The following is a 19604-nucleotide window of genomic DNA, read 5'->3' as shown; positions in this document are numbered from 1 at the left end:
TTTCCATTATCAGTTGAATTCTATGGGTCTCTGCTACACTCATGAGTAACTTTATGTTTCATCTTGTTTTTCAACTGATGAAATAAGAATAGTATCATTACTAGATTATTTATGTTAATGTGGATTTTTCTCCTTGTCTGTAGTGGAAAAGTAAAAAAGCCACAAAATCTAATGTGTCATTCCTCCTTTGTTCTTTTTAACCTTTTTCTTTGTATAATAAAATTATGTATTTTATGACCAGGATCCTTTTTCCTTTAGCCATATTGCATTAGAAGATACTACATTCCACGGTGCCTCAGTGGCTCAGTCGGTTAAGTGTCTGACTCTTGATTTCGGCTCAGGTCATGATCTCACCATTTGTGAGATTGAGCCCAGCTTCAGCTGCTTCTCAGCATGGAGCCTGCTTGGGATTTTCTCTCTCCCTCCCTCTCTGCTCCTCCCCATCTCATGCTCTCTAAATAAATAAATAAATATTAAAAAAAAAAAGAAGATATGGTCCTAGGATGTACACAGAAAGACAAATTCTCATTCAATGACAGAAATAGATGTAAGGGGAAGTATCATGGATGCCTAGAAATCTTCCAATTTCCTTCTGATTTTCTTATATTTTGTCTTATTCATATCTGTGGAAATACATCTGTGTTCTGACAGACCACAGACCAGTATTTCTGTTCCTAGAGTTTTAAAATGTCTTTGCTTCTTTTGGTATTCAATGGCATATTGGAGGTGGAAAAATTAGGTAACAACTAGTTTAGTAAAACCTTAAAATATAAATTTGAGGAATCCATATAATGTTTCATGATGTCTAGTTGGTATTTACAAGTGGGTGGCTAAAGAAATATTGATGAGTCATTCATAAAGCTAAGATGATTTGACAACTTATATATTTAAACAAGAAAGTAGAAGGAAACTCTAAACTCTAAGGAAGATCACATAGATGAAAGAAGATGGAGAAGCAGTGAATGAGACAGAGTAGGAGTAGTGACATAGGGGATATGGAGATGAGGAGAATGTCGTGCCCTGAGAATAAGAAAAAAAAATATTCCATAAAGATAGGTATGTCTAAAAATATGAAATGCTTTGCAAAGATGTCAAGAGGGGTGAACTCTTGGAAATATCATTTAATTTGGGAATTGGTATGACTTGGACCACCTTTGAAGGGGAGCTGTGACTTTCAACAAAATTGGCTGAATTACTTTCTTGAATAGAGAAGTGGAAAAAATGACTGATGCTAGAGAAGAAATGTGGATGACTGTTGGTGGTTTAATGTATCTTAGTGAATAATGGATAGGGTAAAATCAGATGAGTCAAACTTACTTAAATGTTTAGTTGTTTTTATTTACTTTAGAATACAGTGCTTTATTCCATAATACCCATTTAAAGAATGTTATTTTAAGTATTGGTAATCTATGCCTTAGAGAGTGTTTCCAGAAGCCTTTCAAAGTTTAGCATGATCTTAATCATATCAATATACAAATTGAATCATATCAAATTCAAAACTAAAATTTAAACATTTGAACATTTGCATTAGTTTTGATGTGAGATGACCTATAACTTTTGCGAGGTATATCTAATGACTTCATGGTTTAGTTTTTGATCAAACTTGAAAACACTTAGTATTGAGTGTATGTATACAGACACGAATATATATTTTGTTTGTTTTAACAGAACATAAAGGAACAAGAAGGGATTTCAGAAGCTATGATAAGCCTTGGCAATTAAATGCAAAGAAGCCTAAAAAGTCAAAAAGTGACCTTGCTGTGTCTAATATTTCCCCACCGTCATCAGAATCCAAATCATGTAAGGAATTTTGTCATTCAAATGTTACTTAATGTAAGTATGTGTTACTAACAAAATGAAGAAAAGGTAAGAGTTGAAGCCTAACTTTTTATCTGATAATTCTGGCTGTTAATCCTAATGAATGTCATGTTCATTTTAGCAGTAACATTGAGCTGTATTTATATATATCTACTCACTCATATTCTCAAGCATGTTTAATTGGTTTAGAGCTTTTTGAGTATAATATTCTTTTAAAAATGTTAGCTGCTTGGAGCAGCTTCCTTGCCTGTTACAGCATTATATCACATTCAAAGCAACAGTAACCCTATATTTAATAGTCTATAAAAACAAATTAAATCTTTTAGAGTAGAGGGAAATAAAGGAGTTTTATATTAAAAAAACTTAGTAAAATTTTAAATGTTAATCCTTCTTTCTTCTGTTAGTCCCCTCAGATTCTACTTCCTCAAAAATAATTTATATATTTTCATACCCTTTGAAATAGTTTGCATCTTTTATATCCTTTTCTTTGTACAGACTAGCGTATAAAATATGTGTGAGTTGATTTGCTTTATAAAACTGGTTTTAGACTATACACATTCTTGAGCAATTTGTTTTTATTATTTTAGAATATACTGTGGATGTATTTTCATGTTAAACTTAGATCTAAGTTATGCTTTTTAATGAATACATGCCGTAGCATGCTGTGAATGTGCCATAATTTATTTATTCCCCTGTGGAAGGACAGTTAGATTGTTTACAGAGTTGTGCCACCACAAACTCTTCACTGAAATAAATGAATATCTTGCAATTTCTGATAAAGTAAACAACCTTGTACATACATATATAAGTGTAGGTGTTCTCATTTCTTCATGATAATTTACCAGACATAAGATCACTGGGTCAGAGGGTCAGTATATTTTTAGTATAGTAAATATTTCAGATTACTTTTTTAAAAGGTAGTAGGAAAAGTATTTCAGAAGTCTGAGATTACCTTTGCTGTAACATTACCATATAAATATTTTAAAAATTATTTCATTTGGGGCGCCTGGGTGGCTCAGTCGGTTAAGCGTCCAACTTCGGCTCGGGTCACGATCTCGCGGTATGTGGGTTCGAGCCCCGCGTCGGGCTCTGTGCTGACTACTCAGAACCTGGAGCCTGTTTCAGATTCTGTGTCTCCCTCTCTCACTGACCTCCCCCGTTCATGCTCTGTCTCTCTCTGTCTCAAAAATAAATAAATGTTAAAAAAAAAAATTTAAAAAAAATTATTTCATTTTATTTTAATCAAAACGAAAATATACATGGTTTGAAAAGTAGTATTACAGGCTTCTAACATGGAACCACTTTGAATTCTTTCAGATGTTTCAGAGCTACACAAGTTTACATATCAAAACATACAAGTTACTTGCACAGTTCCCTTTTACTTTTTAAATTTGAGGCATCAGCTTTTGACCTCCTTGTAAGATTTTGTGACTTCAGACCTCAGGCCCACCTCATCCCCCGAACACAAACATGCAGATATTTCAAATGTTGAATATATACTCCACATCGATATTATTATGGCTATATTAATTAGTCTTTATTCCAACAGAGACATCGATGTCCAACTATTAATTTCTTTCTAGAACTAGTAATTGTTTTATTTTTGTATTTGCTTTGTTTTCTGTGTATTCCTCACTAATCCTTCCTCAAGCCTTGCCTTAAAGTACTGAATACTCAGTATGATCAAATTCATCAAGTAATCCTAACTTTGATCTTATTTTATTTTATATTTTATATTTTATTCCATAAAAAAAAGTAGAGACCTCTCTTTTACAGCCCTGTGTGCTCTTGCTCAAATTTTGGTTTCTTAGTTTTGAGCCTTTTTCTCAACTGTCTTCTGAGACCATCCTTCTCTGCTATCCTGAAGATTCTCTTTTCCTTTCTCTTAGGGAGGGTCACCTATTTCCTGAATCCTAAGTCTTTCCACTTTGGGGTTTATTTATTCATTTTGTTAGAGAATCTCTACTACGAACTTTCTGAAAAAAGGATTGGAAGATAAATGGTTTGAATCCTCACAAACTCTAAGAAGTAATTTTCAGTTGGAAATGTGAAGGAATTTCTCCTGTGTCTTCTAGGGCAAGAGTGGCTATTGAGGAGTCTGATGAGAGTTTGATTTGCTATTTCTGTCTCTGAAAGCTTTTCAAGATCTTTCTTTACTGCCCCTGTTATAAAATTTTGCCTTGAATTGAATTGAATTGAATTGATGTCTTGAATTGTTCTGGACATTTAATGGATCCTTCCAATCTGAAAAACAAGTTTTTATATCCTATTACCTTGGCATTTGTCTTCCTTGATTGATGCTTTAGTGTTAACTGTTATGAAATGTTCACCTTTTTGGGCATCTCTCCGTGGCATTAGATTTCAGTATTCTCTACTTTGCTGAATCCAGTTACCACTCCTCAGTTTGTTTTGCATCTTCCAAAAAAGATTTGCTATCTCTTGTCTAACAATGTCTTCTCTTCTTGTTCAACTAATTATTTGACAAAAAAATCTTTAATCTAATTTTAGTAAGAATTTGGGGGAAGTAAAGCTAGATGTGTTCAGTCTTCTGTTTTATCAGAAGATAGTAAAATTTCTTAAAAATATTTACTAATTGCTAATGAGGAAGTTAGTAATTATTTTTTAAGCTGCTGAAACATACTTTGCTTGTATATTTTCCCTAAATTATAGAAATTATTGGTTTTAAATTAGTACCCGAATTTTCTTTTTTTTTTCTTAAATATTGTCATACTTTCCTTTACTAGTTCAGTGAAAACATTTCTTAAAACCCAGCTTTGTAACTTCCCTCTGTTTGCCCATAAGAAAACCATATCCAAAACAAACATTTTTATTCTGTACATTGATCTTGACACAATCTCTCACATGATGATGAATAGTAAGTTTTTATCATTATGTAGCATGCTTATGGAGTAATCATTTTTTTTAAAACATAGTGCCAAGGTCAGTAGATCATCCTAAGTGGAACTGGCGAATTAAACCAGAAAGCCGTGATTTTGATGAATTGAACCACATCCTTCAAGAGAGCAAGAAGCTGGGAAAAGCCCTTGAGAATCTTTCTCGAAGTAAGTTCATTTACTTGATTATAATTGAAATTCCTAACCAGTATTAAAGTAGAAATATTTATTCCAATTTCCAGTAACCCATTTCCAACATCCTCATTATAATTACATGAGAGCTTGTGATAGTGTGTGTGAGATTGGAAATGAGGATTGATCTTGCAATTTACACACATTCCTGGGAAGATTGGCATATAGAGTAGGAGGAGCTGTAGACACTCCACCCCACCCTGTCTCTTGCCCTTGCTGTTTGACTCCAGTCTCTACAAGGTCTCTGTTACCCAAGTCAGCTGCACATGTAATGGTCTTACTCATTCTTCTCTTTTGAACCTCATTGTTTTATGTCATCCTAATTAGTAAACATACCATTTGATTTCATGAGTTTTTGATGTCTCTAAATCTCTCAGGGTAGCAACGGGGCAGATTCTTCTTAGAATCCTTTCAGAACCTAGCAACATATTTAAAAAAAAATCATTCTGTAATCCAAGGCCTAGGTTAGAGGTTTTGCTCTGCCACTTATGAATAACCCCAGGTAAATCATTAAACCTCCAGTGAGCGTTGGTTCTCTCGTCTCCAGAGTAGGAAGACATGGTCTGTCTCCTTTTGATAGGTGTGAAAGTTTAAAATTACATATTTCAAGTAAAAAACTTTAAAATATTACTGTCATGAGAATAGGCAATCAAATATTTTGATTTGATAAATGCTTTCTATATATGTAGATATACATTTATACCTTGTGGTTTTAGTAGTAGTGGGTTCAAAGTATTCCTGCCTTCCTCGGGTTCTTAAATATCTCTCAATTTTAAAATTAGGTGCCTTTAGAAGCCCACTAATGCTATGATCTTACTAAAATTTTCTTCTGCCATATGGAATATTAAAAATTCTTAAATAGAAGATAGGATACTAGCACATTCTAGTGGATTCTATTTTAGAATCTGTATGTTTCTTTACATAGCACAGTTGTACCAGCTTCATGACTTATATCAAAGTTAAAATTGCCTGGGGGGATGAGCAAATTGGGTGAAGAGGAGTGGGAAATACAGGCTTTCATTTAGGGAATGAATAAGTCATGGGAATAAAACGCACAGCACAGGGAGTTAAAAAAATTAAAATTGTCCCTTGGTATGTTTGGGGAGAAATAATATGTGTATGGAATATATATGCATTTGTATATTGTATGTAATTATATATATTTACACATTACATTTTATTGTATTATAATTTTACATATAGAGATTGAGTTTTTTTTCATACCTCTTAATTCATAGCTCACTAGAGCCTTTTTTGGATTTTTTGTGCAGTGAACCCACATCACAAGTTAATTTGCCTTATCATAGGGTCTTATAAATTTTAAATTAATTTTTAAAATTTTAATTTCAGTATAATTAACATACAGTGTTATATTAGTTTCAGGTGTACAGTGTAGTGATTGAACAGTACTTTTACTTGGTGTTCATCATGATATGTGTACTTTTCAATCCCCATCACCTAATTTAGCCCCCTCCTACCTCCCCTTGGTAACCATCAGCTTGTTCTCTATAATTAAGAAGAATCTATATCTTGGTTTGTTTCTCTCTTTTTTCCTTTGTTCATTTGTTTCTTAAATTACACATATGAGTGAAATCATATGGTATTTGTCTTTCTCTGATTTATCTCAGCATTATATTCTCTAGATCCATCCATGTTGTTGCAAATGGCAAGATTTCATTCTTTTTTATAACTGAATAATATTTCATTGTATATATATATGTGTGTGTATATGTATATATATATATATATATATATATACACACACACACACACACACACACACACACACACACACACCATCTTCTTTATCCATTCATCTGTTGATGGACACTTGGCACTTGGGCTACATCTATAATTTGGCTATAGTAAACAATGCAGCCATAAACATAGGGATTCATATATCTCTTGAATTCGTGTTTTCGTGCTCTTTGGGTAAATACTCAATAGTGGGATTACTGGATCATATCAGAATTCTATTTTTAATTTTGGCGGAACCTGCATACTGTTTTCCACAGTGGCTCCACCAGTTTGCATTCCCACCAACAGTACACAAGGGTCCCCTTTTCTCCACATCCTCAACGACACTTGTTGTTTCTTACACTTTTTATTGTAGCCATTCTGACAGGTGTGAAGTGATATCCCCTTGTAGTTTTGATTTGCATTTCCCTGATGATGAGTGATGTTGAGCACCTTTTCATATGTTTGTTGGCCATCCGGATGTCTTTGGAGAAATGTCTCTTCTTGTCTTCTGCCCATTTTCAATTCTTTGTTTTTAGTGGGTTTAGTTGTATAAGTTTTTTATATATTTTGGTATGTCAGTTGCACATATTTTCTCCCATTCTATAGGTTGCCTTTTAGTTTTGTTGGTTATTTCCTTTGCTGTGCAGAGGCTTTTTATTTTGATGTATTACCAACAGTTTATTTTTGCTTTTGTTTCTCTTGCCTCAGAGGGCCTATCTAGAAAAACTTTGCTAAGGCCAATGTCAGAGAAGTTACTGCCTGTACTGTCTTCTAGGGTTTTTATGGTTTTGGGGGCTCACATTTAGGTCTTTAATCCATTTTGAATTTATATTTGTGTATGGGGTAAGAAAGCGGGCCACTTTCATTCTTTTGCGTGTTGCTGTCTAGTTTTCCCAACACCATTTGTTGAAGAGACCGTCTTTTTCCCATTGCATAGGATCTTATAATTTTGCTATTAGTAGAAATTCTCTGCTTGTGATTTAAGAAGACCTTACCTTTGGCTTTGGAAGAAATAATGATAAAGTGAATTTGGCTTATTACTATATTATGTTCATGAAGTAAGTCTTATTCTATTAATATGTCAAAGGTTTATATTAATATGCATAAATCTTACCCCTTTGGGCAGAGCCTGTGGCTCTTTATAGTCTCAATTTATCTAAAAACATGAATTAAAAGAAAGATGATTGAAGAATGTGCCCAATTATGGCACAGATATAGTATTTTTGTTCTTTAAAATATGATTAATTGCCTTATAGACATTTGTTATATCATTGTTAATTTGTAGGAAGACATTTGGCCTGTCCCTAAAGCTTTTTTATTTGATTTTATTTTGTGTTTTTAGAGAGAGAGAGCACAAGCAGAGGATAGGGGTAGAGGAGGAGAGAGAGGGAATCTTAAAATGGCTTCATGCTCAGCGCAGAGCCTGATGCGGGGCTCGATTCCATGACCTTGTGATCATGATTTGAGCCAAAATTGAGTTGAACACTCAACCAACTGAACCACCCAGGCGCCCCTAAAACCTTTTTTTAAAAATTTTTATTTATTTTGAGGGAAAGAGGGAGAGTGCACGCTGGAGAGGGGCAGAGAGAGGGAGAGAGAGAAACCTAAACAGGCTCCAGTCTCAGTGCACAGCCTGATCCGAGACTCCATCTCGTGAACCATGAGATCATTATCTGAGCAAAATCAAGAGTCAGACGCTTAACTGACTGAGCCACCTAGGCACCCCAAAAACGTTTTAATAAAGGACTTTGATTGCCTTTCAGTTATATGTTTGCCCAGTTGAGTGACAAAAATATCAAGGTTCAAGCTATGGTCTGTCTCAAGAAAACTTGGGTGTGGCCTTTTCTGAGTCCTGTGATCAGAGGCTATTGGAGGGCTATAACAGGGGACTCATTTAATCCTTTTTTAAAAAAAATTTTTTTTAATGTTCATTTTTGAGAGAGACAGAGAGAGCATGAGCCAGAGATGGGTAGAGAGAGAGGGAGACACAGAATCCAAAGCAGGCTCCAGGCTCTGAGCTGTCAGTACAGAGTCCAATGCACAACTCGAACTCACAAACTGTGAAATCATGACCTGAGCTGAAGTCGTTTGCTTAACCACCTGAGCAACCCAGGTGCCCCAGGTGCCCCAGGACTCATTTAATTCTTGAAGGAAATCTGGAGAAACAGAAATGGCTAGAAGGCAGTCCTTGGTGGGAGAGCAGAAGAGGTGCAGATACGGCACATTATTCTTGGGACAAAGTCAGGGCCAAGGAAGCAATCAGGTGAGTCAGTAGCTCAGCCAGAAATAAGGTGTAATGTTCAGCTTCTATGTATATGATGGAGAATTGCTTTTGGCTTCTCTTGATGATTTTAAGAGGGCTTTAATTTTTGTGGCAGTAGTGGTGGGGGGGTGGGGTTAGAGAGCAGGTCTTCACATATGGAGGGATTGCTCTTCTCTCCCTTTAAGTGTTTCTGAGTCTCTTTTGGAACAAAATGCTGCTTTCTTGGAATGACCTGACTTTTTGTGATTTTCAATATCTGAGGTTTAATACAAACTTTCTGTCTTAGGCCCAACATGTGACTAAGTACTAAGTTATTAGTTTGCCTGAGATGACCAGTGTAAATTAGTAGAAATGCAGCTTTACCATTTACTGGTGTTTATTTAGCAGTCTGTATGCCCATTATTTAACTATGTAATCACCAACTTAGTTCTTTACCTTCCTGAAGCAGAATGTCATTAATTCTTATTCGATTTTATAATAGCTTCAGGTTGGTAACTCTTTCTCTAACCTAATCTCCCATCTCTAATGATTGTTTTGCATTGTTTTATTTACTAAGACATAGGAAATGGACTTTTTCTTCCAGGATGGTCAAAGTGATTATTCAGTGTCATGTTATTGTGGACCTTTCTCTCCAGTGCCATAGCTGTTGATAGGAAAGTTTGAAAATTTTTAGTGATCTCTTAATTTTTGTAGTTTCTGATAGAATTCTCTCTGGCAAGGTTTGCTTTATCTCAGTTGTACTTTCCAAAAGATGTGACATATTTTGGAAGTATTTGTTGTTTACCTCAGACTGACAGCAAAAAATCATTTATATCTCTCAAAATGATAGAATTATCTCAGCTCTGCAGCTGTCAGCTTATCCAGGCTTCAATTCTCTCTCTGTCTCTCTCTTTCTCTTCCTCAGTCTCTCTCTCTCTCTCTCCTGACAGGATTGAAATAATAACGGGAAAGACTAGGTATTCTCTTCAGTTTGCAAATGGGAATTTTGTTTCAGTAACAACTGTACCATGCTTTTTTTTCCTGGCTTTTTGCAAACCTTTCAATGTAATGCTTTATCTTAAAGTCAGTCAATAACTGTGACTCTCTTTATGTTATGATTCCCTTAAAAAGTAGATGTGTTAGAAAGACTTGCAGTGTCTTGTAATGCTGCATAGTCATGATATGGTAGGCATAGTGGATTTTTGGTTCCTGGATCCCTCCTTTTGCCGCATTTCCAAATGTTCTTCAAACCTGACTTTCATATTCCAAGAGCCTGGACTCATGCCTTTTCCTTCAAGTGTTGGTTTCCATCTGACTTTCAAGTAGTGAGAAAAATTGTTTTTGAATAGGGAAGTTGCAAAGATACAAGACCTTCACATTCCCAAATAATGTATCTCTTTTAGTAGCTGTGATTGAAGGGCCTTAGGGCAGCATCCTTCTCAGTGCATTATATTAGGGCCCATCATCATACTACTGGTGATACTAACCTCAGTCAGTTGGTTAAGGTGGTGTCTACCAGCTTTCACCATTATAAAGTTAATACTGTTCCTTTTTGTAGTTAATAAATATCTTAGGAAAGATACATGAAGCCTTCGAAAATATCATGTTTCTTTTTCACACTTTCACCCAGTAATTTCAGCATCCGTTGGTGACTCTTGCCTAGAACAATTATTACTGTGGTTTTCTAAAAGACAGTTTCTATCATCCCTTTATTCATTGTAATTCTTCTTTAATGGAGAGAAGGGAAAATGGACTTACAACCACCCCCAACGTAACAGGGGCCTACTTATCTTTGCTTGTGACCGGTCATACTTCTGTTTAATATTTATATATGCATATGGATATTAATGTGGGTATATATGTAGATATGGATATGAATGTGAGTATAGATATAAACATTTTTCTATAGGTATTGATATAAAGAAAATAAAATACATATCCTAAAGTTAATTCATACTGATTTTTCTTGGGAATCCCAAGTGGGCATTGCGCTGTCAGCACAGAGCCTGGCGCGGGGATCCATCTCTCACAGATCGTGAGGTCATGACCTGAGCCAAAATCAAGAGTTGGGCACTTAACTGACTGAGTCACCCAGGCACCTCCCAGCTTTGAGTATATCATTTGACCTGCTTCCTCAAATTTCCTCTTTTGTAAAATGAAGTAATTTATCCCGGATTACCATTAAGACCTCTCCAGTTTTCACAAGTCTTTGTTTTAATGATCTATAATTTATATTCCAAAGTTAAATGTACTCACGGCTTACAGATTGTGGTTCCTCCTGCTTGCATTCTTTCTAGCTCTTTGTTATCCTCACTCTTGTTCTTCCTGAATTGTGACCTTCAGCACATTGGAGTGTCTGCAGTATATTTGCACTTCATTCTTTTTCATCTTTTTTTTTTTTGCTTCCCCTGCCCATACTGAACTATGGGCTTGTGTCACCAATATTCTTGTTCCCTGTTGTTTCCATTCTTCTGCTGTGTCTCTGTGTGAAATTCCCATCTTGGCGTAAGTGCTGCAGTCTTCGGTTCTTCACCAGTAAGGCTGAGAGCTCCAAGGAAAAATGGCAGGGTCCAGCTGAACCCTACATCTAGATTCTTGGTTTTCAGCACTGTTACTTATCTTGGTCAGTCCCTCCCTTTCTCCACTCTTCTGCAACTATGAAAAACCCACACAATAATCTTCACACCCATATTTATTCCCTGCCTCACTGTTTTAGCAATTAGCTTGCCTCCAGCTTCATAGAAAAACTTAACTGTAAAATGTGTAAAATGTGTTCCCCTCTACCCATCTGCATACGAAAATACATCCACATCTATCCTGCCCTTCTCAATGGAGGAGTTGTTCCTCTTGTTTAAGGCTAAGCTTTCCACCCATGATTTTGATCCCATTTCCTTCCCAGTCCTCTGAGATATGATTCCCATTAATCATTTTGTCTTTTCTGTATGTGGAACTCTTTCTAATTCCAGTCCCACTGATACTGCTTTTATGATGCTGGGAAAATTTCTTAACTTCTCTGTGTCTCAATTACCTTTTCTGTAAAATTGCAATATTATCATTAATTATGATTAATTATGATACATAATAATTGCTAATTAAATATTAGATATTATATTTCTATTACCGTATCACAGATGACCACAAACTTAGTGGCTTTAAAAAAATACCAATTTACTACCTTATAGTTTCTGTGGCTCGGGAGTACAGGCGTAGGTTAGTTGAGTCCTCTACTCTGCGTCTAGGCAAGCTGAAATTAAGGTGCTGGTTGGTGCTGCGATCTCACCTGAGGCTTCGGGGTCTCTTTTTACGCTCATTCAGGTCATTGGCCAAATTTAGTCCTTGCTGTTGTAGTACTAAGATCTCTGTTTTCTCATTGGCTATTGGCTGGGGATTGCTCTTAGAAACAGAGGCCATTCTCAGGTTCTTGCTTTGTGATCTTCTGGTAAGGGTAGTTCACAACTACATCTTTGAATGCACTGAGGAGCATCTCTCTGAAGCTCGGCCTTCTTTTAAAAGGCTCATTTGACTAGGTCAGGGCCATCCAAGATAATGTCTCTTCTGATTTACTAACTGAACCAGTTAGTAACCAAATCATGAGAATGATATCCTTTCATATTCATATTTATAGTCCCACCATGCAGACTCAAAGAGAAAGGAGTACACAATTGTGTACCTTGGGGACCATCTTAGAATTCTGCCTACCACATATATTATAAGTGTATTACTGCTTATCCCTAATATCCTGTAACATGCTCCAGCTGAGCATGGCCCAACAGAAATGTAATGTGAGCCACATTACATTTTATATTTTCAAACAGGCACATTACAATAAAGCAAAAAGAAACCTGTAAAGTTAATTTTAATAAAATATTTTTATTTAGCCCAGTGTATCTAAGTTATCCATTAAACTTGTATTCCATATTAAAATTATCATTGGGATATTTTTTTCATACCAGGTCTTCAAAGTTAGTTGTGAATTTTAGTTTACGTCACATCTCAGTTTGAACTAGCCACATTTCGAATATTCAGCAGCCACATGATGAGTGGCTACCATTGGATACCACAGCTGTAATTAATGTTAAAAGCAAACACCCATGGAAAATCTTCTCTTGAGTTTGAGTTACCTCAAGACGTCAGAATTTCTTCTTCCTCTTTGATACAAATTTTCAAAAGAAATGGTGAACACTCATTATCTCTGCTTGTTTCTCCTCCTTTCTCCCCTCAATGTGGCTCTGTGATTGCACCTATCATTCTATTGAAACCTTTCTCACTGTGGTCATCAGTTGAACCCAGATGGTCAAACCGAATGAACACTTTTCCAGTCCTCATCTTACAAAATTGCTCTGGTAGTTTTAACACCATTGATTATTCTGTCTGTCTTCGGACTCTCAGATCTGCTCTCTGGGCCCAGGCCCTCATTTGATCTTCTCGGATGCCCTTCACACCATTTCTTACAGGTTTCACTCCGGCGCTCCTCTGTCTTCCTGGCCACTTTGAATGCTGTTCCCACAAGTCATCCTTTGTTCTCTCAAATGTTCTGTTTCCATTGTCATCCTCCCTCACAGTTACAGTGGTCAGCCCCACACAGCTAACTCAATTGAGTATATTTCCCATCCAGACTGTTTACACTTCGTGGAAAATGTTTGAAGCCTATCTTCATTCGGATATCCCACTGCCGCGCAAAACTCGGTGTGTCTAAGTAGGTCATACACCTCTCTTCAAACATGGCTTTTCTTCCTCATGCTTCTTCTTAGGTGACAGCACCATCACTTTCCAGTTCTCACAGACTGGAACCTTACAGATTCCTTTCTCTTCCTAACTGTTCGTAAGTAATTAATTACTAAATCTTGCTCATCTGCCCTCTATCTTGGGTTTGATTCTCTTCTCTACCCCTAGTTCATACTCTCAACATCACTGACCAAATCATTGGTTTATCCATTTAACATGTTCTGTTTTGTTTCATTTCATTCCTGCCCCGTGATGGAGAAAAACAGATGCAGTCCCTGCCCTTACCGGGCTAGTGGCTGGCTGGATTGCATAACCTGTGTTAGGGGAATCTCATGGCCAGAATCTCTGTGGCTGAATACGACGTAAGTATTTTCCCCTCCAAAAGTAGTTCAGTGTGGTGTGGTAGGGATGCAGACTACTTCCCTCCAGTTACTCTGCAATCTTCAGTACATGGCCTCCAACGGTCCTGCAGAAGGGAGAAGTAGATCTGAAGCCTAGAGGCAAAAGTGTAGTGCATTCCCTCTGACCACATTGCACAACTAGCTGTGAGCCTGGGAAATGTAGTCTAGCTTGGTGGGCGCAGGAGAAATACGGAAATGGCTTGAGGAATGAACAACCAGTCTTGCCCACACTCTTGTTTCTCAGTTCCTCCAGTCCCTTGCTGTGATCAGTGTGATGGATCTAAAGTGAAAACCTGACACCAAGTTCTTGCAGATATTCAGTGTTTCCTTAAAACCTCATAGAATGTGCCACTTGATCTGACCCGGTCTCCTGTATCATCTTTCAAGGCTTATCGTCTAGCCATTTATGCACCGGCGACACAGGAGTTTTTCACACTTATTGAAGGTCCTTTATTTCACATTTTTGCTTATGTTGTCCCTGTACCCTGAAATGTCACCGTCACTTCTCTCTATAGATTCCATTTCAGCCAAGCTAAATCCTATTCCTCTCTCTAGGCTCAGCTTAAATATCATTTCTTCCAAAATGAATTACTGTTGCTGTCCTTCCTGGACTGGATTTGGTGCCCCCTTTTTGTGCTTCTATATTTTTCTCTGAACACACTTACTTGCTATTTGTGCTTATCTATTGAAGGAGTTACGCTTAAAAATAAATAGGTAAGTAAGTAGGTAAATAACAAACTAAAAGCTCCCTATTGTATGATATTGGTCAGTAGAATCTTTTCCTTAGCAAAGTTCTGTTTCCAGGGTAGCAGGGCTTCCAGCATTTTCTGAGCCTAAGGCTTTTGCTGCTCTTAGCATTTTTCCCTGAAGTGAAGCAGCAATAGGATGAGTATCTTTAGTCCATCCAGACATCAGTCTATAGATTGCAGTTCATGAGAAACACTGGCTGGAACTTTGCCACGGAAAAGAACCCAGCTGCTGAGAGGACGGAAGACAGATATTTATGTTCCGTGACTGATAATAGCAGTCTGGACTCAGCCAAGAAAAAAATAACAAATGACTTTTTTAGTTTGTTAATCATGAACATACCCAGAAAGTCTTGCCTGACAAACAGCCTGAGGAGTTGGAGAATGACAGCCTGGGAGTGAGAAGGAAGCAGATAACGCAGCAGTTGTTTATTCATTCATTGCCGCACGGATTCATCTGGCCCTCATACATGCCTGTGGGGGTACAAGATGGCTCACATGTGCACCCAGACCTCAAGTTCACTGGTTAGTAAGAGAGATAGGTGTGAGAAGCAGGATTTCAAAGCCTTGTAAGAGACACCTTACGGGAGCTTATGGGAGCATCAAAGAGCCTCCAACAAGGGGTTTAGGGCCAACCTGATGGAAACTGTATCTGAATGGAGTCTAGAAGGATGAAATGGTAAAGCTAGGGTGAAAGGAGAGTGGAGATACATCATGGGGAAGGAGGCATGTGTGTAAGAGGAAAGTTTTATACTGTTGATGCACAAAGGAGAAAGCAAGTAAAAAAGGCAATGAAGAAGGAAGTCTAGGTGGCAGGGGAGTCAGGGGGTGGGGGCTTCTATGCTACAGGGATCTTGTAAGCAACTGCCATCCCATGCTTTTGAATAATCACTCTGGGACACTGATTATGGTTCACGCCTCAAGGCAAAGATGAGATGAAAAAAGCCCAATAAAGCCACGGGATAGAAAAGAGAGAATGGACTTAAGAAAATGTGGATTATTATATGACTAACAGTTTTTGGTTCTTATGAAGGAAGGGTGCACATAAAGAGAGAAGAAAGTGTTTGTTTTAGTTTTTGGTTTTGTTTATAATCAAGGTGCCTGGTGCTGTCTCTAGCTCAAATAAGAATTTGTTTTCTGTTTTGGTTTTGTTTATAATCAAGGTGACTGGGTGCTGTCTCTACCTCATATAAGGTTTGGGTGTGAAGGAGGAGTATTGTTTCACACCCCGGTTTCAGATACAGAAGGCACATCCAGGTGTTGTGGATAGCTCTTCTCTGGTCCCAGCAGACAAGCACATACATATAAAAGTTGCCTATTTGGAGATACTTGATCAGGGATAAGGATGAGGGGATCTTCAGTGCAGAGACAAAGACAACCACCAACACACACCATCAACATTTGAGATATGAGTAGACAAGTGACTTAGCTGAGAAGAATGGAAAGGGTGGAATGAAAACCAAGCTAGAATGTTTTCATAAAAATCAAAGGGGGAAAGTATTTCAGGAAACCGAGGTGTCTGAAGTGGCAGACAAGTTTATAAGAAAAAGATGGAAATATATTCCAAATTGTGTGCTGCTGTCTTCAAGCTCTACTTTCGTTGTTCACTGCTGTGAGACTCATAATAGTGAAAAATTGGAAATTAAATATTTTTTATTATTAGAGAAATGGATAAAGAAATCATGGTGCATTCACACAATGGTACACTGTATACCCATTAAAAATGATGTAGAAAATAGTAATATAAAATATAGTTAGATATGCTTTAAATAAAAAGCAGGTAACAAAAGTGTGTATGTTTTGTTTTAATTTTATCATATATATGCCTATATAGACATACAGTATTTATATGTATGCCTGTACATGTGTACAAAATGATTTGAAAGAATGCATAACCAGCTGTTATCATTAGTTGTCTGTGAATGGAGTCTTGTTTTCCTTTTTCCCCGTATTATGTCTTCTATATTTTTCTGTGATTAAGATGTACTGGCTTCATAAAGTGAAATAAAATGGGATATCTTTTTGTAGTAGAAAGCGTTCCATATGATTACATGATCAGGATGTGTATAGAGATGTTTCAAGAGAATAGTGGAAGCAGAGGCTAGTATGTAGGGGAAGGAAGGGTTAATGGACAGTAAGGAAGAGATACAAGGAGTATAAACACTTTGAAAAGTTTTGATGAGAAAAGAAAAGGTGTGAAAGAGAACATTATAGTGGAGGAAAGTCAAGGATGTTAGGATTTTGAGTTATTTTGGTTTGGTTTCCTTTAGTTTCATGCACATGTGTGCATGTGTCTATGAGAGAGAGAGAGAAAGAAAGATAGAGACAGACAGGGAAGAGGGGAGATAACAGAATATGTGTGTGGGTGTAATGGGTTTTATGTAATGGGTTTTAGGGTGATCAGAGGAAACCAAAAGAAAGAACTTGCAGATTCAGGACAGAGAAGGAAGATAATAGACGAAGCAAATACCAGAGAGGGTAGATGAGGACAGAGTCAAGAAACAGGTGTGGAAATTGGGCTTCTTAGGAGAGAGAACATATTGTCCTCTGCGATTAGCGAGACAATGTAAATGGCTTGGGGAGGATGGGTCAGAACTTCTAAGGAGTTTAAATCTGATAGTTTCAAATTTTTCAGGATATTAGAAGTTGAAGTCCTTTATAGTGAGAAAGTCCTTTACAGTGAGGAGATGGGTAGGGGCCTGATGAAAACTCTTAAGGTTTAGAAATGTCCTTTGAAGACTGATGGAGCCAATAATGAAGGATAAAAATTGGCATGTGCTTCTAGAGCAAGACTCCCTCAAACTCTGACCAAGGATCCAGATCTAGCCTGTGGTCTGTTTTTGTGGCCCATAAGCTAAGCATGTTTCTTACATTTTTAAACGTTGTGTAAAAGAAGAAGGATATTACATAGACCACATGTAACTTGAAAATCCTGCAATATTTACGATTTAGCTCCTTACAGAAAAGTTTTCCAACTTGGTTCTTTAGTAACCAAATTGAAGATAGAATCCCTCAGTTGGTAGCAGGAATTCCCTTTGCTCTAAAAGCAGTCAGCAGCCTATCTAAAGAGTGTTTAAAAATTTTTTTTTAATCTTTATTTATTTTTGAGAGAAGACAGAGTGTGAGCAGGGGAGGAGCTGAGGGGAGGAGGACACAGAATCAGAAGCAGGCTCTAGGCGCTGAGCTGCCAGCACAGAGCCCGACGTGGGGCCCGAACTCACGAACCTTGAGATCATGACCTGAGCCGAAGTCAGACGCTTAACTGACTGAGCCACCCAGGCACCCCTACTTAAAGAGTGTTTTAATTGACAGATGGTCAGGGGTAGGTCTGGAGTATCAGTAATGTTCTGTTTGTTGATATGTGTGATACTTACACAGGTATTTGCTTTAACACTATTTACCATATTTAACATTTACCATATATTTAACACAATAACCACCATTATACTCAGGGGTGTGCTGGGATGCTAACTCTAAGAATAATCCCTATTTGTAGCATTTGCCATTCTCCAGGGTGTAAATACTCCCACCATGGCTAATTTCAGGCTATCAGTGTGACATTACTGAATGAGGAGTTAGGAACAATTGTGCAGAATTGGTTCTCACAAGCCATTTTGGGCCAGTTTGGGATTTTTTTCCATAGGGAAAAAATTTTGGAGAAATACCTAGTTCCATTTCATACCATGAGAATTTTCTGACCTACTGTTAGGAAATGAAATACACTGACTAAGCTGTAATGACTTCTGAAAAGTTGCTACTTCCGTTGCTTGTAACTACAACTGAATTTGAAGTGTAGGGCTAAGCTGATACCTGGGAAGATGCACATCTTGGTAAAGCAGATAGCTGTCGTTTCCTTGAGAGAGCAGAACTCAAATTTGGTAATGTGAGAACTGTGTTTTAACATAAATTTCTGATACCACTGAGACCTCTTTGGAGATTTGAATAAATGGAAATGCCCATAAGTTGAAGGACACAAAGGGACTCCATCCAGATAGGTTTGCACTACAGCAGAATCAGGAAACCACCTCTGACATGCCTGTGGGAGCCCTTGCCTGTCTCTTTATCCAGAAGAGAAGCTTAGTTCTGCAGGAACTCATTCTCCCCAGTTTCTTACAGGCAGCCCACTTCTATAAGTTGCACACCATTGCTACCCTAAGCCAAGCCTCTTTGGCTACTCTGATAGGACAACGTTTCCTTTAAGGTTTCAGTTTGAGTTTTAGGAAGACCGTGTATCCCAGCCACTACCCACCCATAGTCAAACCCTGAGCCTTCTTTCCTTGCAACAGATTGTAGCAACGCACTATAGTCTTGTATATTTTCTGTGCCCCCTGCTTCTCAGTTTCTGTGAACTTATAAAATATAACTTAAAATATAATGGATTTTAAGAGTTAATGAAATGGCTAAGCTGTACTTGATTGTCATTATAACGTAAAGACGTCTCTACACCTGTCTTTGCATGTTTGCTCTGCATTTAGCGATCTACAAGCAGTATGTTTACTTGTTTTGTTTTTGTTGCACATTTGCATTGTCCAGGCAGTTCATGCTGTAGTTGACTTAAATTCCTAATTTGTTTTTGTTAGTAGAGAAGGATGTACCACAAAATGGTTAGTCTCCTCTCAGGGAATAGGTGTGAATGCTCTTCTAGGAACTAGGAGGAAAATCCTGGCTCCTCAATAGATACTATTCTCATTAGGACTTCATGCTTCTGAAAAGGAACATTTCTTTAACATTCTTCCAACTGCTTTTAATCAGTTTAAGCTTTGATTAAAAATAAAATAATGTAAAGTGAAAAATACCCTAACGCAATTTGATATGAGTAATAGCGGAAAGAATTACATGTATAATA

General features: G+C 37.2%; 1 protein-coding gene across 1 annotated transcript in view; it reads left to right on the top strand.

The window, feature by feature from the left end:
- The window catches only part of CF2H8orf34 (chromosome F2 C8orf34 homolog), a 164353-nt gene that overhangs the window by 92398 nt on the left and 52351 nt on the right, over window positions 1-19604 (top strand). Inside the window, 2 exon segments of the mRNA XM_049633303.1 lie at window positions 1669-1800; window positions 4752-4880. Of these exon segments, the coding sequence (XP_049489260.1) occupies window positions 1669-1800; window positions 4752-4880 (261 nt within the window).

Source organism: Panthera uncia, chromosome F2 (assembly GCF_023721935.1).
Source record: "Panthera uncia isolate 11264 chromosome F2, Puncia_PCG_1.0, whole genome shotgun sequence".
Taxonomy (NCBI): Eukaryota; Metazoa; Chordata; class Mammalia; order Carnivora; family Felidae; genus Panthera; species Panthera uncia.
The sequence above is the reverse complement of the archived record's forward strand: the minus strand, read 5'-3'. Positions and strand labels throughout refer to the sequence as shown.